This window comes from Dendropsophus ebraccatus, chromosome 2, assembly GCF_027789765.1.
Source record: "Dendropsophus ebraccatus isolate aDenEbr1 chromosome 2, aDenEbr1.pat, whole genome shotgun sequence".
NCBI classification, from domain to species: domain Eukaryota; kingdom Metazoa; phylum Chordata; class Amphibia; order Anura; family Hylidae; genus Dendropsophus; species Dendropsophus ebraccatus.
Genome location: NC_091455.1, coordinates 146,945,517 through 146,969,587, shown reverse-complemented (window position 1 = coordinate 146,969,587; position 24,071 = coordinate 146,945,517). Strand labels below are relative to the sequence as shown.

At 43.4% G+C, this 24,071-nt stretch overlaps 1 protein-coding gene across 1 annotated transcript; it reads right to left on the bottom strand.

Moving 5' to 3' along the window:
- Positions 1-479: 479 nt before the first annotated feature.
- Positions 480-20,933, bottom strand: RP9 (RP9 pre-mRNA splicing factor). The gene is made up of 7 exons (XM_069960357.1): positions 20,796-20,933; positions 15,035-15,217; positions 12,083-12,113; positions 11,852-11,981; positions 11,441-11,532; positions 1,536-1,597; positions 480-821 (listed from the first exon to the last, which is right to left on the bottom strand). The coding sequence occupies exons 1-7, from the start codon at positions 20,849-20,851 to the stop codon at positions 653-655; spliced, it is 723 nt and encodes a 240-aa protein (XP_069816458.1). The 5' UTR covers positions 20,852-20,933; the 3' UTR covers positions 480-652.
- Positions 20,934-24,071: the final 3,138 nt, after the last annotated feature.

Genomic DNA, 24,071 nt, shown 5'->3' with positions numbered 1-24,071 from the left:
TTTTTAGTAGATTCTGTCTCTCACAGTTGAAGTGCACATACAATAAAAATTACACACCTCTCCATTCTTTGTGAGTGGGAAATCTTGCAAAATCGGCAGTATATCAAATACTTATTTTCCCCACTGCAAACACTTCCATAAAGGCCATCTTAAGGACTGGACTTTCTCTATTAACATTTCAAATCAATTTCAGCTTATGGGTTTGCTGAACTCTGGTTAAACTCTGTTCTTTTCAGTTTGTGAGTTGCACTGTTTCTCTTTCCTGTTGTATCTAGGTCAGAAGCAACAGTACAGCCAGCTGTGTACAGGGGTTACACAGACACTACAGCAGCAAAATGGTGGGAAGTTTTCAATTTATACTTTATAGAAAGTTCCTTGCTTTATAAATAAACAATAACATTACCATAATAGTTTAGCCAACAAATGTTATTTAAACAGCATTTATTAAATAACTTAATATGGACCACACCTGTTCACAGTCCTGATTATGCATAGACTTTATTTTACACACAATGTAAATGTGAAGTCTTCTGCTTACACCATGCAGATTTCAATCTGTCCATGTACTGAGACTATTCTTCCAGAAAGAATAAGCAGTATATGCAAACAGTGTGTTTATTTCATATATTTAGTCTGAGTTTCTTTCATATATTTAGTCTGAGTTTCTATGAGAAGATTTTCGTTTTTTCTTCTTTTTCTTTTTTTTGTCTTTTTTCTTTTTTTTCTTTTTACGTTTTTCTCGGGAGCCATTTGAACTACTGCTGCTGTCACTGCTTTCTTCAGAGGTTGAATCTTCTAGCAGTTTTTTCAGCTGCTGTATCCTGTAAAGAGGGGTACATTTAGAACAGAGCACACATGTATGCCTTTATTGAAGTTGTTTACTTTAGGAGTAGAAGCAATTATAGACATTCACAGCAGCTGCATCATGGGCAAAATAAATATGGATCCAGTGTCTGGACGGTTGAACAAAATAAACTTTATCTGTCCTTCCTCATAAAAATAACACAGCAAGCAGAGGAATATATCTGAACCCTTTACATAAACATCAGTGAATTTCCAGTGCTGTACACGCTTCCTAATGGCCTTGAGTGTGTTGTTGTTCAAGTGTAGGGCTCCCGTGCTTGCGTTCTTCGCTTTTATGAAGGACAAAAAGTTTGTTTCATTCAACTGTCCAGACACTGGATCCATACTTTGTTTCTACTGGAGGTTGGTAAAGTGCAGGACCTGTGTGTCTTGTAAAGCAGGAAGAGTGGTGAGCTGGCTAGTTTTAGGTTTGTTAAAAATAAGGTCTGTCCTGCTCAAACATGATTTACTACTGCTACTGGGTTTCTGATGTGCCCGTTCCTTGTGTTGCTAAAAACCTGCCCCTTCCTGCTCTATCCTGTCAGTGCTACTCGCTAAGAAGGCTTGCTTCCAAGACATGGATCCACAGAAAGTGAGCAACGGGGGTCAGAAGGCTTCACCTGTCTTCTGCTCCCTGGACAACCCCTTTAAATTAAGCAAAACTTTAAATTATAAATTTGCGGAATTATTACCTCATTTCTTTTTCTTCATGTTCTTTCTCCTTTAGTAAGCCATACATTGGGTCTTCATGAGCCTAGAAAAAGGTACACAAACAACATTAACCCCTTAAGGTCAAAGCCAATTTTCGTGTGTCATTTTTTGCACCATGATTTGTACTTTCTATTAGTACCTTGATTGCGTATATGCAACTTTTTGATCACTTTTTATTACAATTTTTCTGGATTTGAGGCAACCAAAAATGCGAAATTTTGTACTTTGGAATTTTTTGATGTGTGATCGAGAATGTGATAATTTAATAGTTTAGGCTATTACGCACGCGAGGATACCAAATATGTTTGTTTATTTATATTTTTAAAATGGGAAAAGGGGGGTTATTTGGACTTTTATTAGGGGAGGGGATTTATTATTCATAAAAAAACATTTTTACTTTTCTTTTTACATTGATTAACAGTCCCCCTGGGGGACTTGTATATACATAGCAAAGAGATCATTGCTGTGTATATACACAGCAATGATCAATGAGATCAGTGATACATTGCTTTGGTCTGCAGCAGACCAGATCAATGTATTGCCAAACCGGAATCAGCATCATTGCGACGCAGAGGCCTGGCCAGAAGAACCGATCTCTCCCCCTGTTGCAGATATTTCCGGCAATATTGCATGGCTATTGGGAAAGAAATGGGCTGAGCACGGAGAGGTAAGCATAGGCTCTTTATTATTTTCCCTATATCTGCAGCACAATATCAAACATTTTTACACGCCGGATAACCCCTTTAATCAGCCCTTGCCCCAGCACCACAGGCTTACTGCTCCTGGACCCCCGACAGCCTTCTGGATCTCCTGCTCAAGCAACGTCACAACCCTGCTGACTGACTGAGCATGCAATCCATCAGCCAGGTCGGGTATTTTATCCTGGGTGGCGACAACATCTGAACCCAGGAGAATAGGAGTTCCAGCAGCGGTTAGTCTGTGCGGGGGGACGGGTCAGTAGAGCTTTACTTTGTCTCCTCATTCCTTTAGCCAGAGTTCGTCTATAAGTTTAATTAAGTTAAAGGGGTAGTGCGGTGCTAAACATTTATTCACAAAATAACACATTACAAAGTTATACAATTTTGTAATGTGTGTTATGTAAGTGAATGGCCCCCTTCCCCGTGTCCCCACCCACGCTAGACCCGGAAGTGTGGTGCATTATACTTACCGCATTCGTGTCGACCCCCGGACGCTATCTTGTGACAATGACGTAATATTTGAGAGGCCAGCCGGACTGCTCCAGCCGCCCCCCCTCTGGCGCGTCATCAGCTGCTCAGTCGCGATTGGCTGAGCATAACTTGGTCAACACGAATGCGGTAAGTATATTGCACCACACTTACGGGTCTAGCGTGGGTGGGCCATTCACATACATAACACACATTACAAAGTTGTATAACTTTGTAATGTGTGTTATTTTGTGGATTAAAGTTTAGCGCTGCACTACCCCTTTAATTTCCACTAGCCACACCTAAGAATTATTACAGTTGATTCCAAACATCACTTAAAGTGACCCTGTGCTCACAATCTGACCCCCCCCCCGCGCATATATTCTCCGCGCATATAATTTTTTTTTTTGTTTTGCAGCATATTTTATGCAAGTCCTGCCATTGCAAAGTACAAATAGTGACACAAAAAATAAGTGCTTATGTGGGTTTTTAGGTGAAAAAAATGCAAGTGCTATGGCCTTTTAAACCCAAGAGGAAAAAATGAAAACGCAAAAGAGAAAATTGGCTCTGTCCTTAAGAGTAGGGATGAGCAAACTTTTGAAAAGTTCGGTTCGGTACGATCCGGGGAACTTTCGTGAAGTTTGGATTCGGCCAAACTGAACCTTGCAATAAAGGCTGAATAATTGCAGCTACAATAGTGGGAGTATGATAGGGCAGTGCTTCTCAAACTTTTTCTACTGGAGCCTCACCCAACAGACCAAGGCAATGCCTGGGCCTCACCAGACTGATCAAGAGGGTGCCTGGGCCTCACCATCTGTGGTGAAAGTGCATTTAAAGGCTGAAAATAATGCTAGGGCTACCTTTCACCCGTCTCCCAAGCTCTATATGCTAATAAAGCAAGTACAAAATAAATTAATTTAGCTAAAATAGAGATTTTTGCAAACAGCAAAAGGACTGTGCAGATCATAGTTACTTTTGGAAAAACTGTCTCCCCAGCTGGGCCTCACCAACAACTAGGGGGCGCCTCACTGGTGAGGCCCGCCTCACAGTTTGAGAAGCACTGTGATAGGGTATAGTTTCGTTTAGTTGCAGTTGCTATTACAATGAAAAAAGTGGAAAAAATCAAAGTGCAATAATAGTGACAAAAATTAGCCAAGGTGTAAGTGATTACACGGGACATAGGGTACAAAGTTCCTTGGACCCAGTAGGGTGGAAAACAGATATTTGACAGTGGAACCAGCAGCAGTAATAGTACTGTATTGGACCCAGTGTGGAGGAGGGGGAAGAGGAGGCAGTAGCACTTTATTGCAAACAGCCCAGTATGGTTGAAAAGAGACTATTGGAGGAGGCGGCACCACCTGATTGCACCAAGCCCAGTATGATTGAGAACAGACTATTTGAGGAGGAGGAGGAGGCAGTACCTGATTGCACCCAGGCCAGTATGAACAGACTATTCATGGAGGAGGATGTTCAGGTTTGGAGTGGTGGGCTGGGATTCCTCGCTGATGATGTTGTTCAGCGCACTTTTAAGAACACGGACGAATGGAATGATGTCGTTGATGCCTGCTCACAGTCGAGTCGCGTCCTCAAAAGGAATCAACAATTGGCAGGACATGTTCGAAGAAACCCGTGCAGTATGAGGTTTATCACATGTGCCATACAAAGTGTATGGCTCAGCCCTCTCTGCTGCACTGCGGAGAAAGTTCCTCCCTTTGTGGGCTACAATACTTCCCACTGTTAGTTGACCTTGGGTCAGCCATTTATATATCTCCTCCCTGATGGTCCGGAGGAGCTCCTGCCCACTGTGGCTTCAGTCACCCAGGCTCACAAAATGAAGGACAGCCTGAGAGCGCCTGGCCTGACATCGTTGGTAAGACACCTGGGCAGGTTGGACTGCAGTCAAAGCGGTGGATGGTTGCAAGCTGGTGGAGGCAGAACTTTTGCAGAACTGGCCCCCTAAAGCACCGGGGGAAGTGACAGTGGCAAGAATGGGCTAACATTCTGGTGGTCTTCTGGGGGAATGCTGACCCAATGGGCAGTAACAGACATGTACTGCCCTTGCCCATAATTAAAGGACCAGACACCAGCACTGGGGTGCACGGTCTTGGACACCAAGATACCCAATGAGTTGCCAACATTTTTCTACACAACTGTTTTTTTGGACTTATTTTGTTTCTCGGACAGTTTTTTTTTTTTTTACTTTTTGTTGTGGTGGCTAAACAGGGTTCTCCTATTTTTTGAACCTGATTGCAAAGATATGAACTGATTTTCCCTTAACCCCTTAGTGACCGCCGTTCTGCCTTTCCACGGCGGCCACTGATGGGCTTTATTTAGATGCTTACGCCTTTTAACAGCGGACGCATCGGAATAAACTGGCGCCCGGCGGCGGCAGCAGAGGATCAGCTGTCAGTGTGACAGCAGACCCCCCCCTCTGAAATTGCCTGAATGGCAGTGTAACCCGTTAAATGCCGCTGTCAAACCATGACAGCGACATCTAACGGGTCCCGGTCGGCGCTGTGGGTCACTTACGTCATCGCGGTGTCCCGCGTCGCGGTCCGGCCCTCCGATGTCTCCATGGTGATCCTGGGGTCCTAATGAAGGCCTCCGGGGTCACCGTGGAGATGCCTCATGCTGACAGGGGTGGCCGTGCTGAATGCCTGTCAGCATAAGGCATGATACAATACATTGCAGTACATTAGGTACTGCAGTGTATTGTATCAGTGATCTAAGTATTTTACACTAGTGTACAGTAATGTACACTAGTGTAAAAGTGAAAAAAAAAAAAAAAAAAAAAGTGCACCAAACACAACACAGCCCCCCCAACAAATAAAAATGCATTACATTCCCCATACACAATAAAACATTGCATAGAAGTGATCAAGAACACAAATCCTTAACATATTTGGTATCGCCACGTCCGTAACGACCCAATCTATAAAACTATAGCAATAATTATACCGCACGACACACAGTGTAAAAAAACAAAACAAAAAAAAAAAACAGTACCAGAATAGCTATATTTTATCAATCCACTTTAGAAAATACGTCATAAAAGAGATCAAAAAGTCATATACATATAAAACTTGGTATCAATAGAAACTACAGATCTTCCCGCAAAAAGTAAGCCCAAAATCCAGATAAGAACGCTATGGATCTTGCAATGCGGCGACAGTTTTTGTGGGTTTTTGCTAGGAAGATAGTTTCCTATAAAAAAAATACCTATACAAACCTAATACCCAGAGAATACATGTGTTATGTTATTAAGTGACCGCCGATATGGATTTTTACGGCTATCACTAATGGGCTCTATTCTGCTGCCATCAGCTCTTTATGGCAATGGTGCAGAATAGTGCAGCAGCGCTGGTAATGCACTTCATGCTTTCATCTCCTCTCACCGTGAATCCACAGTGAGAGGAGATGAATACATGTCCCCCTCCTGTCCCCCCCGGAATAACCTTAAGTGTTCACAGTGATTAATTCCTTAGAGTACAAACACACTTGCCGTATCCGCAGCGAGTTTCTTGCTGCGTATTCGTAGCGAGACTCGCTGCGGATCCCGGCCCTGTGTACTCAATGGCAGACAAACTCACAGCAGGGAGTTTGTCCGCAGCCCACCCCGTTAACCCCCCGGCCGCCGGAGACTATATGTCACCTGATCCCGCTCCGGCTTCCTTCGCTGATTCCCGGCACGTCCCGCTCGGCCAATTATTGCGCTGCCCCACAGCATCGGGAGCCCCGAAGCAAGCCAGAGGAAGCCGGAGCTGGATCAGGTGACATATAGTCTCCGGCGGCCAGGAGGTTAACGGGGCGGGCTGCGGACAAACTCGCAGCAGGGATGTACATCCCTGCTGCGAGTTTGTCTGCCATTGAGTACACAGGGCCGGGATCCACAGCGAGTCTCGCTGCGAATACGCAGCGAGAAACTCGCTGCGGATGCGGCAAGTGTGTTTGTAGCCAAAAAAAAGGATCAAGCTCTCATTCTCTCCACCACCAGAGGTGGCGGAGAGCATGGGGCAATGATCGGGGACTAGCCGATGTGGTCCTGGTACAAGTGATCAGCGGTATATACTATATACCACTGATTACTTGTTCCAAATGCTGCCGGCATTTTTTATCCCCTGTCACCATATATCATTGTTGATGACGGGATAAAAAGTCAAGTGCCTCGCATTACCTGTAACCACCCCAGCATTACCTGTAACCACCCCAGCATTACCTGTAACCACCCCAGCATTACATGTAACCACCCCAGCATTACCTGTAACCACCCCACCACTCTGCATTATTCACAACCACTCCAGTTTACCTGTAACCGCTCAGATTACCCGTAACCACCCCAGATTGCCTGTCACTCCTCCCCCAGATTGCCCATCACCCCAGTTTGCCTGTGACCCCCCCCCCAGATTGCCCGTCACCACCCCAGATAGCCAGTAAACACCCCCAGATTGCCACAGACTGCTCGTACCACCCACGATTGCTCGTCACCACCCCAGATAGCAAGTAAACACTCCCAGGTTGCCCGTCACCACCCCAGATTAAAAATTTTTTTTAGCAACTGCGCTATTCTAATAACCGATACTAGCTGCGGTTTTGCTCCAGCAAAATGACGCTCCTTTCCTTCTGAGCCCTGCTGTGTGCCCATACAGTGGTTTATGCCCACATATGGGGTACCGTTGTACTCAGAAGAACCTGCTTTACAAATTTTGGGGTGCGTTTTCTCTCCTGTTCCTCGTGAAATTGAGACATTTCAAACTAAACAAACATATTATTGGAAAAATTCTTTTTTTTTTTCATTTTTACTTTCTAATTTTGAATACTTTCCTCTAATACCTGTGGGGTCAAAATGCTCACTGCACCCCAAGATGAATTCTTTGAGGGGTGCACTTTCCAAAATGGGGTGACATTTGGGGGGTTTCTCTTCTGCGGACACTACAGGGGCTCTGCAAACGCACCTGGGGCTCGGAAACTTCAGAAAAATCTGCACTGCTAATGCTAATTGACGCTCCTTCCGTTCTGAGCCCGGCTGTGTGCCCATACAGTGGTTTATGCCCACATACGGGGTACCATTGTACTCAGGAGAACCTGCGTTAGAAATTTTCAAATAATATGTTTGTTCAGATCAAAGTATCTCATTTTCACAAGCAACAGGAGAAAGAAAAACACCCCAAAATTTGTATTTTCCATTTTTTGTGGCCTAATGGTGAATACTTTCCTCCATCCCCTGTAGGGTCAAACTGCTCATTACATCCCTACATTAATTCCTTAGGGTGTGTAGTTTCCAAAATGGGGTCACTTATGGGAGTTTCCAGTATACAAGCCTCCTAAACCCACTTAAAAAAAAAAAGCTGGTCCCTAAAAAAAAAAAAATAAGTTTTGGAAATTTCATGAAAATTTGCTGATACATTTCTAAGCCCCGTAACACCCAAGAAAAGTAAAATATGTTTTCAAAATTATGCCAGAATAAAAGAGGACATATTGAAAATGTGACCTAGTAACTAATTTATGTGATACGACTTTCTTTTTTGAGAAGTAGAGAATTTCAAAGTTTGTAAAGTGCAAATTTTTCATGATATTTTTATGTTTTTCACAAAAAAACACAAAAGACAGTAACCAAATGTTTCCATTAACACAAAGTACCATACGTAACGAAAAAAACAATCTTAGAATCGCTTGCATACGTTAAAGCATCATTGAGCTATAAGCGCATAAAGTGCATTCTAACATCTCTACATTTGTGCATTCTAACATCTCTACACAGGTGTAAATTTAGCGTTTTTCATACCTTATTTCATATCATACGTCATGGTGTTTGTTCAAGTAAAAAGTCATCTTTTATCAACTGCAGATTGTATTAAGTGGGCATGGCCTCGCGACATTAGCGCCACTTAACCCCGCCCACAACTGCACAGTTGGCCCCACCCCCTTGACACCCATTGGTTGGCCGACGTAAAGGGGGTGGGGTCTAGACCTTTGGCCAGCCTGTTCCAATAGCCAGTGAGGGGGCAGGGCCAACTGTGGTGTTGTGGGCGGGGCTAAGTGGCTCTAATGCCGCAAGGCCCCGCCCACTTAACACAATCTACAGTTGATAAAAAGATGACTTTTTACTTGAACAAGCACCATGACGTAGGATATAAAATAAGGTATGAAAACCTGTAAGGGTATAAATTTACCCTTTACACCTGTGTAGAGATGTCAGAATGCAAAAAGGAGGTGACAGTGTCACTTTAAGGTCCAAATAGGCTTGGTCCCTAAGGGGTTAAAGAAGCACTAGTTTTTTGCCCATTTCATGCAAAGTCACTAGCGCCCTCTGTTTTTAACTTCCTGTGAACTAAAGGATGACATCATCATCTATCAGATCCTCCCCACCCAGATCTGTATGTTACTGCTGCTGAAATATATATTTTTTAATTATATCAGTATATATAGTAGTTACACCTATTGTGATAACATTATGTCATTTTTCTGATGCAATTCAGTTGATAAATGTGCTCAAAGCAGGTGGAAGGGCTTACTACAAAAACCTATATGTCACTTAAAGGGGTAGTGCGGCGTTTAACTTTTATTCACTTAATAACACACATTACAAAGTTATACAACTTTGTAATGTGTGTTATTTAAGTGAATGGCCCCCTTCCCCGTGTTCCCCCCACCCCAGAAGTGTCGGCCGGCCTCCTGAAGATAACATTGTCGACACAAGATGGCGGCCAGGGTCGACAGTGAACACGTAAGTATAATGCACCACACTTCCGGGGTTGTATAACTTTGTAATGTGTGTTATTAGTGAATAAAAGTTAAACGCTGCACTACCCCTTTAACCCTTTTAAGGACCAAGCCACTTTTTGCTTTTGCGCTTTCGTTTTTTCTTTGTGTTTAAAAGGCTATAGCGCTTGAATTTTTCCACCTAGAGACCCACATGAGCCCTTATTTTTTGCGCCACTAATTGTTTTACAATGGCAGACTTAATTTTTGCATTAAATTTGCTTCAAAACCAGAACAAAGTTATTTGTGCGATAATATTAATTAATATAATTTTTATTTATTGGGGAAGGGGGACGGGGGAGATTGTGTTTAGGCCGTTCGCCCTATGGTAAAACTGACTCGATATCCATGTTCCTCAAGTTTGTATGATTACAAAGATATGCAACTTGCATAACTTTTTTTTATTTGACAGCATTTAAAAGATTAAAACCTATTAAAAAAAATAAATATATGTTCCTTAAAATTGCTCTATTACCATCTTCTAACGCTTTTATCCTTTGGTCTATGGGGCTATGTAAGGTGTCATTTTTTGCGCCATGATCTGTACTTTTTATCGGTACCTTGCTTGTATACATGCAACTTTTTGATTGCGTTTTGTTACAATTTTTCTGGATTTGATGCGACCAAAAATGCACAATTTTGCACTTTGATTTTTTATTTACACTTACGCTGCTTACCGTGCGAAATCAGGAATGTGATAATTTAATACCGAATATGTTTACTTTTTTATTTATAAAACAGGAAAAGGTGGGTGATTCAAATTTTTATTAGGGAAGGGGAGTGGCTGCATGTGTCCCTAAGAGATTGTCCAACATTTTTTTTCTTATTGGAAACGTGAATAATATGTAATCTGTCCCTTTCTCTTAGTGGTTTTCTCTCACCTTTTTTCTCCTTTGTGGCCCTGGGCCTCCTCCTCTGTTGCTGCTTTTTGTGTTTGTTTACGTAAAGAACTTCCAGGTCACAGGGGTCAGCAGTGACATCACAGCTCTGCAAGCCTATAGCTCCACCCCTCCTCTCTGAATATAGCTCCTCCTACTCTACCCATAGGCAGGAAATTTCTGTACTACTACAAGTGTCCTTTTGAGCAGCATGGTGGCTCAGTGTCTGCCAATTAGTTATGTTATCAAATCAACTAGGTTTTCCACTCTTATCTGTTGTAGGACTACATACCCCAGCACACATGTACATGATAGGAGTTGTAGTCATGGATTACATATACACTACAGTAGCCATCCTACTGGTGGGCGGGGTCTCAATGAGGCAGGATTGTGTTACCTCAGCAAGAAATAGATAGAATGGTGACTGCCTTGAGGTGAAGTCTCCTCTCTTCTCTCCATATTACACATAGCAGCAGCTCTGCCTTAACACTGTACATCTTTACACTACAATATAGGGGAAGATTTATCAGAGCCTGTGCAGGGGAGCAGTTACCCATAGCGACCAATCAGATCACTTCTTTCATTTTTAAAAAGGCCTTGAAAAATAAAACCTAGAATCTGACTGTTTGCTATGGGCAACTGCTTCCCTGTTCCTCTGTACAAGTTTTGATAAATCACCCCCTCATAGTTCCATTATTTACGGTTTATAGCTCCAACCTATGCTGCAGTGCTGTACGGAGTATAAAAGTCAGTCATGCTGTCCTTACTGCTGCAGTTTCTTCTGGGCTCAGATGTTAATTAGATGTTAGGGGTGTGGCTAAAGAAATGTGGAGGCATAACCCCACCCACCTGATGACTCACTGTTCCCTCACTGGCAGGAACAGGAAACAAAAAGGGAACAGGATATCACAGGAAGTAAAGAAAACACAGGCAGAGTGGTCATGTGACTGAGCCTGAGAACACAGTAAGCTCTCTAAATAAAAAATAGAAGTGTATGTAGAATATGCAACACCCACAGAGGTCAGTGCAATGCTAGTTTATTAAAATATCCCGGACAACCCCTTTAAGGACTCTGTTACTTACCACCCTAAACTGCTCAATCTTTTGATTGCCTTTGAAGAAATAGGGACACTCACGATCACCAGTTCTGTGACCATATTGCTTACATCTCCAACCTAGAGAGAGAGGAAAAAAAAGAGATCTCTAGGATAAGGACACAAACTGCACACAGAAAATATAGCAAGTTACAAATACTGTACATTCCAAGATAGCAACCTTGTGGATAACTGGTAGATCACAGATGGGTGCCAGTTAGTTCTGGGTCGGGGTGGCTAGGATGCGAGATTGCAACCAGGATCGACTAAGCTAGAGCCATTGAGTGTCACCACATCCGTTACTGTGGCTGCAGCTTGTAGTCTTTTATGCCCAAAGCCTTGAGATATTCTATCAACTAGGGCTATGTGGCTATCATCTACATATAGCTGAATAACTTACACTGCATAACCTTCACTTCTTTGCCCAAAGGCATCCATAGTCCCTTTGTAGGGGCATGGGCAAGAAAATCCCGGGCATGTTCATTGCCAGGCAAATCAGGGATACAGTCTTCAGGTTTAGGTTCATCTTCCTTGAAAGATAAAGATAAAAAAGTCAACCCAACTATGCAATTAGAAGTTAAGGTGTTACGTACAAATGTAACATGTAGAAATTATTGTTGTTGTTTTGTACCTTAATAAGTCCTGGTGGAGGTTTCTCATAGCTAAAAAAATAAGACAATGCATTAAGAAAGATGAAGCAGTAGAAATTAAGGGTTAACTATATTTATGGAAAACTAAGAGCAAGTAAGAAGGTCGGTAGTCCCTTCCCCCAGTGCACCAAACTGCCTATTTTACATATTGTTTAAAGTCAAGATTTAGCAAAAAATGTCGCCAAGGATAAAGGTAAAAAAATTTATTAATTCATATGCTATGGGAACATAACAGCAGGTTAGATACTTGAGGAGGGGTGCTAGTGGAAAAGAGTGGGCGTATCAAGAGAAGGAGGCAAGTTTGCTAAATAAATACATTTGTAAAAAAAAAAAAAAGTAAATGTAAAAATGTTACTATATCAGTTCAGATGAGAATCTCTCTTTAACCCCTTAAAAGGGTTAAGGCCCTATTCCACCAACAGATCTGACGGCAGATTATCTGCCAAAGATTTGAAGCCAAACCCAGGAGTGGATTTAAAAAGAGGAGAAATCCAGTCTTTCCTTTATGACCTGTTCTCTGTTGATAGTCTGTTCCTGGGTTTGGCTTCAAATCTTTGGCAGATAATCTGTCGTCAGATCTGTTGGTGGAATAGGGCCTTTATTCTTGTCCCAACTGATAATAAAGGCTGAAATCACCCCCCTTTTCAAGTAAAAAATTTTTTAAAATAATCTTTGGTATCATTACATGCAAAATAGTTTATCAAAACTTTTAAAATATATATCAGGCAGTGGCTTCCTCGCTCCAGCACAGTTCTATTCATTTGCAACACTTAAAGGAGAAGTCCCGCAAATTTTTTTTATTAAAGCATTATTAACCCCTTAGCGACCCATGACGTATCTAATACGTCATGGCGCCGCGGGGGGTGTTCAGAGCGGGGTCCCGCCGGGACCCCGCTCTGAACGGCGCTGATCCCGGCTGACACGTGCAGCGCCTCTGTTAGCCGGCGCGGGTCCCGTTGCCGCGCCGGCTAATTAAGCACTTCAATGCAGCTGTCAAACCTGACAGCTGCATTGAAGGGCTTCAGACATCACATCCCTGGTGTCTAGTGGGTCGGATCTCCCCCCCGCGATGCGATCGCGGGGGGGAGATCCGTTCTTCTGCCCGTGCCGGGCCTCAGCGTCGGAATGACGCTGATCCCGGCTCGGCAGTAGATTGCTATGGCCTGCAGCAGGCCATAGCAATCTATGACCGATCTCATGGATCTTTGCTGTGTATATACACAGCATTGATCTCTATGAGAGATCATTGCTGTGTATATACAAGCCCCCCAGGGGGGCTTCTAGTCCATGTAAAAAAAAAAAAGTAAAAAAGTGTTTTTATTAATAAAAAAATCCCCTCCCCTAATAAAAGTCCAAATCACCCCCCTTTTCCCATTTTATAAATATAAATTAATAAATAAATAAACATATTTAGTATCGCCGCGCGCGTAATCGCCCGAACTATTAATTAATCACATTCCTGATCTCGCACGGTAAACGGCGTAAGCGCAAAAAAATCCCAAAGTGCAAAATTGCGCATTTTTGGTCGCATCAAATCCAGAAAAAATGTAATAAAAAGCGATCAAAAAGTCGTATATGCGCAATCAAGGTACCGGTAGAAAGAACGCATCATGGCGCAAAAACTGACACCTCACACAGCCCCATAGACCAAAGGATAAAAGCGCTATAAGCCTGGGAATGGAGCGATTTTAAGTGACATATATTTGTTAACAATGGTTTGAATTTTTTACAGGCCATCCGATACAATATAAGTTATACATGTTATATATCATAGTAATCGTAACGACTTGAGGAACATGCATAACAAGTCAGTTTTACCATAGGGCGAACGGCGTAAATGCAAAACTCCCCGAAATCAAAACAAATTCGTTTTTTTTTTCAATTTGACAGCGCAAATGATTTTTTTCCGGTTTCACAACATATTTTATGGAAAAATTATGCCTGTAATTGCAAAGTACAATTGGTTTCGCAAAAAATAAGCACTCATATAAGTCTCTAGGTGAAAAAATGCAAGCGCTATGGACTTTTAAACATAAAATGGAAAAAGCAAAAGCGCAAAAACGAAAATTGGCTTGGACCTTAAGGGGTTAAAGTTATACAAATCACCAATATACACTTATTACGGAAAATGCTTATAAAGTGCTTTTTTCCCTGCACTTACTACTGCATCAAGGCTTCACTTCCTGGATAAAATGGTGATGTCAAGAACCGACTCCCAGAGCTTTGCAGGCTTTGGCTGCTGGAGAGGATGATGGCAGGGGGACACTGAGGGACACAGGGCACTGGAGGGACACTGAGCATCCCCCTGCCATCATCCTCTCCAGCAGCCACAGCTCGCACAGCTCTGGGAGTCGGGTTGTGACATCATCATTTTATCCAGGAAATGAAGCCTTGATGCAGTAGTAAGTGCAGGGAAAAAACACTTTATGTGCATTTCCCGTAATAAGTGCAGATCTGGGTCCGCAGCAGAAAATCCGCTGCAATGCGGTACGTGTGAAGCTAACCTTAAATTCACCCCACATATAGTATTACAGAGACACAGACATAATGTGTTAGCATACAGGAGTATGCTAATACATTATAGTTATTAAATAATGTTCTAAAATAGTAATCCCTTATTGGGATTAAGAAATAAACACAAATAAAAATGTATTAACGTTTAAAAAAAAAAAATAATAATAATATAAAACAGTAAAAATGTGCTGGTAAGTAAGGCCTTTTGAGGCCAGGTAATTAAGAGGTTAAACAGTCCACACAGAAAACAAAGATGCATTAAATAAAGGAAGGATTTACACCATTGAGGTCCAATCAATCCTATCTACATTGGACATTAAAATCAGCCATTCAAGCAACTGAGAATCTTCTGCATCAACCACCTTGTTATGCTGCTGAACCTGAATAAGTACAGGTAAGTACAAATGTCATCTACTTACAAGATCTCAACATGTTTGATCTTCTGTATCTCCTGTGCAGTATGAATACTACCACTGCTGCTCCTCCTCCTTTTTCTGTCACTATGATGGCTGCCACTACTGCTCCCTGGAGTCACAGGCTCATCATCCTCTTCACTTCTGTGCCTTCGATGTTCTTTCCTTTTGTGAGACATTTTGTATTTCCTGTAACACAACCACAATACTTAGGCAATAAGGTTAGACCCTAGTCTATTTACACGCTGCATTTTAATTTTTGGCATTTAACTGTTAAAAGGGAACTTGCCATCAATTTCATGCTGCCTGAACTAAGGTGGCAAGAAACATTAATAGACCCCCTTATTAGAGCAGTCTGAAATACACTCTAAGGCAATGTTCACATGGCGTAAGACACCGGCCATTCCGTGACCTGGCCAGTGTCAGAAAAGATCATCCCGGCCAGTAGATCTTCACTGCTGCTGAATTGGGATGCGGGCGTATCCGTGGGCGCCTGCATCTCAAATCACCGCTGCACACAACGGAACATGCGCCCAGAGCCGCTCGCCCCATAGTGTGCACTGACAGGTTCACATTCAATGAATAGCTGTCGCAGAAAATTGACATGTCAGTTTTTTGCAGCGCAGTTAGGGTTCCCGGCTGTAACCTATACTCTCTGGCCGGGATTCCATAGACAGCAGCACTACGTGGGTTCCGTAGTAATCATGGCCGTTGTTGCAAATAGACAACAACAGCTGTGATTAATAAGTAACTTACGTAGTGTAAACATAGCCTAAGGGTATGTGCACACTATGGAATCGCGACAAAACAGGTTCATTCTTTGGACGGAGAGCGGAAGAATAGAGTCTATGGCACGGGTGGAGAGGTGTGCGGCCACCAGAGTCCGCGTGCGAGCTGCGGAATTCCCAATGGGTTTACCGTCGCTATTCCGTAGTGTGCACGTACCCTAAGGGTCCATTTACATAGAAAGATTATCTGACAGATTATCTGCCAAAGATTTGAAGACAAAGCCAGGAATGGATTTGAATAGAGGACAAATCTCAGGCTTTGCTTTATGACCTGATCTCTATTTATAGTCTGTTTCTGGCTTTGGCTTCAAATCTTTGGCAGATAATCTGTCAGATAATCTTTCTGTGTAAATGGACCCTAAGGCCATGTTCACACATAATTTTTTCAACAAATAATGACCATTGTTGCAGACTGCAACACTGGCCGCTATTTACTGACAGCGTAGGTTAACATTATTTTCTATGTATGCAGTGGACGCACAAAATAGCCCATGCACACAATGTAAAGAATGGCTCCCGGCCGTACTTTACATTGTGTTCTATGGTTAATTAGAGCACGGGCACAAAGGAATGTGCCTGCATACCGAGTTGAAGAGATGTTCATCTGGCTGTTATTGATTAACCCCTTAAGGACAGAGCCTAAAATGGCCTTAAAGGGGTAGTGCGGCGCTAAGAAATTATTCACAGAATAACACACATTACAAAGTTATACAACTTTGTAATGTATGTTATGTCTGTGAATTGCCCCCTTCCCGTGTCCCACCACCCCCGCACGTGTACCCGGAAGTGTGGTGCATTATACATACCTAATCCGTGTCACGCATGTCCGCCATCTTGTGCCAGGACGTCATCCGCGTCATCAGCTGCTCAGCCGCGATTGGTTATGCTCAGCCAATCGCGGCTGAGCATCTGATGATGCTGCAGAAGGCGGCTGGCACTAGGGACGGTCGGAGCGGTTTGTCCGTCCGAAGATGACGTCCTGGCACAAGATGGCAGACATGCGCGGATCAGGTATGTATAATGCACCACACTTCAGGGTACACGTGCGGGGGTGGTGGGACACAGGAAGGGGGCGATTCACAGACATAACATACATGACAAAAGTTGTATAACTTTGTAATGTGTGTTATACTGTGAATAATTGTTTACCGCCGCACTACCCCTTTAAGGACCGCGCTGATTTTCATTTCTGCGTTTTCGCTTTTTCTCCTCGCCTTCAACTACAACTAGAACTCTTACTTTTCCATCTACAGGGCCATGTGAGGGCTTGTTTTTTTCAGGAACAGGTGTACTTCGTAATGGCGCCTTTCAATTTACCAAAAAATTGATGATGAAACCCCCAAAATATCATTTATGGTGTGAAATTGGGATAAAAAAATGCAATTCCGCAAATTTTGGGAGGGTTCCGTTTTTACATAATACACTTCATGGTAAAACTGACATATCTTGTTGTGTCCTCTTTTACTAAAAAACTGAATAAGGGGTTATATTTAAACTCTCCTGTGAGTGGTAGGGCTGAGTGTGGGTGAGAAAAGAAGAGGATGAGATAGAGAGAAAGAGCACCTGGGAGTGGTCAGCACATGAACACACAAAATAAACAATTAACACTTTTGCTTCAGCTGTGCACATAAAACACAAAGACAGTGGTGCCATCAAGATACTTCATTACCCACTTGTACCTGAGTGCACGACTTACTAGGGGGTGCATTTACACAACAACACCCATGGTGGGAGACCACACATTTATTTTTTAAACTTTTTAACCCTTTAACGACACAGGGCATATATTTACGCCCTGTTGCCGCCTCGGAGAGTTCAGATGGAGGCCGCGCGGGGACCCCGCGCTGAACCGCCGCGGTCCCGGTTGCTGCATGTAGCCCGGGATCGTGGCTATTAGCGGGCACGGTCCGATCGCCGTGCCCTCTAATAAAGTAATCAGATGCAGCTGCATCTGATTACTTATGCAGCCCGATCCCTGGTGGTCTAGTGGCGGAGATCGCCGCCCCCCCCCCCCCCTATAAGCCTGGGAATAGAGCGATTTTAAGGAACATATATTTGTTAACAATGGTTTAACTTTTTTACAAGACATCTCATAATATAAAAGTTATACATGTTACATATCGTTTTAATCGTAACTACGTGAGGAACATATATAACAAGTCAGTTTTACCCCAGGGCGAACGGCGCAAAAACACATCCCCCCCAAATAAACAAAATGCGGTTTTCTTTTTCAATTTCACCACACATTTAATTTTTTTTTGTAAAAAATTTTTTGTAAAAAATTACAAAGTAGAATTGCAAAGTACAATTTGTGGCACAAAAAATAAGGGCTCATGTGGGTCTCTAGGTAAAAAAAATGCAAGTGCTATGGCCTTTTAAGCACAAGGAGGAAAAAAACGGTAAGTTGGCTCTGTCCTTAAAGGGTTAAGTCCCCCTAGGGGACTTTTACATACATGCATTAGATGTCTCACGGTGATAATTGCTATGCCATAGCATAGTAGGGATAGGTGTTACTGTGCAGTCGGACTGAAAATCAGACTGCACGGAGGAAGGTAAGAGACCTCTGGCAGCCAGGCAAGTGACAGGAGCTGCTCCTGTCACTTACACGCCTTACCGTACAATCGCGGTGTTTAAGGGGTTAATGGTTGGCGACCACATGATCATGGAAGCAGCCGGTCCTTACCCTTAGCTCCTAAGCTTGCTTCATAGCCCGGCAGGGTGCATTTGGATGCCTGTTTGCTTTAAGGCCCAGACTACGGGAGCGTTCATGTACGCCTGTAGTCATTACAGGGTTAATATCATCCTACTTGGGTATAGTTATATTTTGTACTAATGTTACACAGAGTTTAGGAGCTAAATGAAGGGTAGACTAAGCAATAGTTGTTGTTTTTTTTTTTTTTTGCACAGACTTCAACCACAGATGGTGAGGCCTCAGCATCTGCTTGATCTGTCTGGTGAGGCCCAGGTATCACTTTGCACTGCTGGGTGAGGGTCAAGTAGAAAAAGTATGAGAATCCCTGGTTTAGACAGCATGAAAGTAATGTTTGACAGGTTCACTACGCGCCTCTCTACAGTTTAACATGCTAAAGATGGGAAATGAACGGGGCAATGTTCTAGAAGTTATCTACCCAGTGATATGACTAACTGGCAATATTTTACCCATGGTGATTTAAATGGGCACAGCCACTACAAATAACTCTTGACATGTCAAAAAGGATGTTAAAAATTATTGATCACAGTGGGTCTCAGCCGAGACCCAATGAGATTGGGAAATATAGCTGGGGAGAGGATGTGGTAGAGGATCGTGGTAGAGCCAGGGGCCAGCTGCTAATTCTGTCAGTGTATTCTCACTGACTTATGCTGCGTTTACACGGAACGATTATCGTTCGAATTTTTGCAATAACGATTGCATTTGAGCGTTAATCTTTCCGTGTAAACACAGCAAACGATCAACCGATGAGCGAAAAATCGTTCATTTTGATTTTTCAACATGTTCTCAAATCATCGTTCGCTAAAAATTCGCAGATCGTTTCGTGTAAACAGTCTTTCAAAAGATTCACCCTATGTAAAAGATGGGCTTAAGCGATCTTAGAAACGATCGCATTAACGATTTTTCTAACGATTTATTCGTCTAAATGCTGATCGTAATAAAAACCGAATCGTTGCTTCAAAATCGTTAAACGAAGCGAATTATCGCTTCGTGTAAACGCAGCACAACGGTGCGTTTACACACACAGATTTATCTGACAGATTTTTTAAACCAAAGCCAGGAACAGGCTATAAACAGGGAACATGTCATGAAGCAAAGACTGGGATTTCTCCTCTTTTTTAAATCCATTCCTGGCTTTGGCTTAAAAATCTGTTAGATAAATCTCTATGTGTAAGGGGGGGGGGGGGGTTTACACAGAAAGATTTATCTGACAGATTTTGGAAGCCAAAGCCAGGAATGGATTTAAAAAGAGGCGAAATCCCAGTCTTTGCTTCATGACATGTTCCCTGTTTATAGTCTGTTCCTGACTTTGGCTTCAAAGATCTGTCAGATAAATCTGTGTAAACGCACCATAAAGCAGGGGATGGGGAACATTCAGCCTTCCAGCTGTTGCAAGACCACAATTCCCATCATGCCTGGCGAACCAAAGCTAAAGCTTCGGCTGTCCGGGCATGATGGGAATTGTAGTTTTGCAACAGCTGAAGGGCCGAAGGTTCCCCACCCCTGCGGCAATCTCTCCTTGGCTTTATCTCCTGATCAATAACTTTTGACACTTGTGATAAGATATCAAGAGTAATTTGTGGTGACCGGTATGCTTTATTGTCCTGAATGTCACTATGGGCAACATATCATGGCATAGGGATGTGGGGTCAGAAGAAGGATACCTCATAATAAAAATCCAATGTATTAGGAATCCTTCAGTGTTCGCATTTTACTGCAGGAGATGTGTTGGCACTATGTGTTATACCTGCCCCAGAGTGTGGAGTAATAGAGCAGCTAGAAGTCTGGCTTCCTGACCCAGCAAGCACAGCCATGTGTCATCATTTCCATGGACACCATATACTAGGAGGTGTATGGTGTACATATGGCCCCTTGTCTACAGCACACAGGCCAGGGCTGCAGCAGAGACCCTGTGAGGGGAGGGGCCCCCATGGCTGATGGCACTGTGAGGACTGCACGACACGGGGCCTGGACTCGGCGTCCACCTGTCAGGGCATGCTGGGAGCTCCATGTGGGGGACACAGCCCTAGCTCCTCCGGAGAGGCGCCACTAGTTCCCCCCTTTCTGCTAGCTATTGCAGCCTGCCCACCAGCCCATACTGCCGGGGACGCTCAGTCCCATTTACTTTCCACACAGCCAGCACGAGGCTACACATGGCCACCTCCTCACACCCCATACAGATACATAGGAAAGGCATAGATCCAGCTGAGAACACACACATATAGATGACAGCGGGCGTTACACACGGCGCAGCCCACACATTACTCACCCGGATGTTGTGATCCTCATATGTCGCGTCCCACCAACACAAACTTCCTCTTCCATTCATAAGAGGTCGCACTGTATCGGTACATGCGATCCCGTCAGGACGCCCCCGTAATCCAATTAATGAAAAGCCGTGGGCTACACTAAGATGGCCGCCTCCATAGAGAAGCCTTACAGGAAGGAAATGGAGACAGCGGCCCCCGGTGGCGAATGTAGCAGCTGCATCCTCTTCACCGAGCTGCTGAATGGTATAAAAAGCCACTGTAATATGGGGCACAAGAACAGAAAATAGTTTCTAGTTTGCTGCTTATACATACTGATGGCATAAAAGACATCTTATCTGAACCTTGAGAGGTGAGGGCCCAGCCACAATCCATAGGCTTCAGTGAAGTTTATAATTAAGCCAAGGGGGTGTTCCTTATTTGCCAGTGGTCAACAGCATGTAAGTCTGTGTTCTCCCAAGGGAAGTGGTGAGCTGCGCTGTGCTGTTCTCTTTCTGGCTATATCTTCTGAATAAAGGAGAGCTGTGACCAATAACTTATGACACATGTGATCAGGGGCTGGCTAGCAAATTTTAGCCTGGGGAACAAGCAGACAGCACTGGCCCTTGAGTGGCAGGCTAGCGGCCCATCCTTCAAGGACCATTCTGGCCCTTACCTGGTATTACCCTCCCCAAATAAGTGCGGGAAAGGAAGATACCACATGCGCCACAGAATTATAGTATAGTGTTCCCAGCCACGAAAAGCCCTTGTAATTGTCTTCCCTCCGGATGAAATGTCTCAAGCCCCTGAGTACTTCTTTAAACCTAGTGCTCTCTCACATGCTACATGTTCATTCTTCAGCACGGACAGGGCAGGGGCGCGCGCCTCCCATAGACTCCCATTATGAGCGGGAGACTAACGGCATTCCGCGGCGGACAATTCCGTCGCGGAATTCCGCTACCTTTGCTCAGTGGGAACGGGGCCTAAAGGGAACCTATCTCAGCTGTACTGCATAGTACCTTAGGGTGCCTTTACACAGAGAGATTTATTTGACAGATGTTTGAAGCCAAAGCCAGGACCAGACTATAAGCAGAGAACAGGTCATAAAGGAAAAATGGAGATTTCTTCTTTTAGCTCCATTACTGGCTTTGGCTTCAAAAATCTGTCAGCTAAATCTGTCTGTGTGAATGCACCCTTAACCCTTAGGGGACCCGGCCAATTTAAATTTTTGCGTTTTCGTTTTTTCCTCCTTGTGCTTAAAAGGCCATAGCACTTGCATTTTTCCACCAAGAAACCCACATGAGCCCTTATTTTTTGCGCCACTAATTGTACTTTGCAATGACAGGCTGAACTTTTTCATAAAGTACACTGCGAAACCAGAAAAAAATTCAAAGTGTGGTGAAATTGAAAAAAAAAACGCTTACGCCATTTACCGTGTGAGATTGGGAATGGGATAAATTAATAGTTCGGGCGATTACGCACACGGCGATACCAAACATGTTTGTTTATTTGTTTATTTTTATTTATAACATGGGAAAAGGGGGGTGATTCTGACTTTTGGAGGGGGCTTTTTACTTATAATAACACTTTTATTTTAAATTTTACACTTATACTAGAAGCCCCCCTGGGGGACTTCTTGTATAAGTGCACTGATCTCTCATTGAGATCTGTGCGGGATCTCTGACTGCGGGAAGGCGGACCTGGATGTACGGGTACATCCAGGGTCGCCTAAGGGTTAACCTCCTAAGGACGCATGACGTACCCGTACGTCATGCGCCCGTAAGAGGTGTTCAGAGCGGGGCCGCGCGGCAACCCCTCTCTGAACCACCGCGGTCCCGGGTGCTGCTTGTAGCCCGGGACCGCAGGTATTAGTGGGCACGGTCCGATCACCGTGCCCGCTAATACAGTAATCAGATGCAGCTGTCAAACATGACAGCTGCATCCGATTACCGGACGCAGCTTATCCCTGGTGTCTAGAGGGGGAGATCTCCGTACCTGCTGCCGGCCGGGGACCGCTCCAAGATGGCGCCGTCCCCGGCTCGGCACTCGTTTGTTTTCGGCTGCAGCAGCTGAAAGCAAACGGGTGCCGTTCTCATTGATCTTTGCTGTATAACTATACAGCAAAGATCTCAATGAGAGATCAAAGTATATATACTATAAGTCCCCCAGGGGGGCTTCTAGTATATGTGTAAAAAAAAAAAGTATTGTTATAAGTAAAAAGCCCCCTCCCCTAATAAAAGTCTGAATCACCCCCCTTTTCCCAGGTTTTAAATAAAAGTAAATAAATAAATAAACATGTTTGGTTTCGCCGCGTGCGTAATCACCCGAACTATTAATTAATCACATTCCTGATCTCGTACGGTAAACGGCGTCAGCGCAAAAAAATGCGCATTTTTGGTCGCATCAAATCCAGAAAAAAATGTAATAAAAAGCGATCAAAAAGTCGCATATGCGCAATCAAGGTACCGATAGAAAGTAAACATCATGGCGCAAAAAATGACTTCTCACACAGCCCCATAGACTAAAGGATAAAAGCGTTATAAGCCTGGGAATAGAGCGATTTTAAGGAACGTATATTTGTTAACAATGGTTTGAATTTTTTACCAGCCATCAGATACAATATAAGTTATACATCATTTTAATCGTAACGACTTGAGGAACATGCATAACAAGTCAGTTTTACCCCAGGGCGAATGGCGTAAAAACACAGTCCCCCCAAATAAAAGAAATGCGTTTTTTTGTTCAATTTGAACTTGAATTTTGAATTGACTTTGAATTTTTTTCTGGTTTCGCAGTGTACTTTATGCAAAAATTTAGCCTGTCATTGCAAAGTACAATAATGCAAGTGCTATTGCCTTATAAACACAAGGAGGAAAAATCGAAAACGCAAAAACAAAAATTGGCCCCGTCCTTAAAGGGTTAAGGTACCATGCTCTGGTGTACCCGGTGACCCTGTTATCAGTGCTGTTATCATTTATATTGCCCTTCTGGTTCTCTTATCATGTTACAACCATCAGCCCTAAATCTCTACAGCACCAGCTGTACTACAACTCCCAGCATATCCTGGGTGTTGCAGACTGTCAGTAAATGCTGGGAGTTGTAGTGTTTGCAGCTGTTGTACTTGGAAGATTCTTGGTGTATTGTACACTGGAGGCTTTATGGGAGATCAAAGTACATAGTTCTGTGGGGGCTGAGTGTGTGGATGTGACCCCAGAACAGAACTAATAGGGGATAGAAGAAATATACCGTTACTGACCAAATCAAATACTCCAGTATATAAGAAACATATATTATCACTG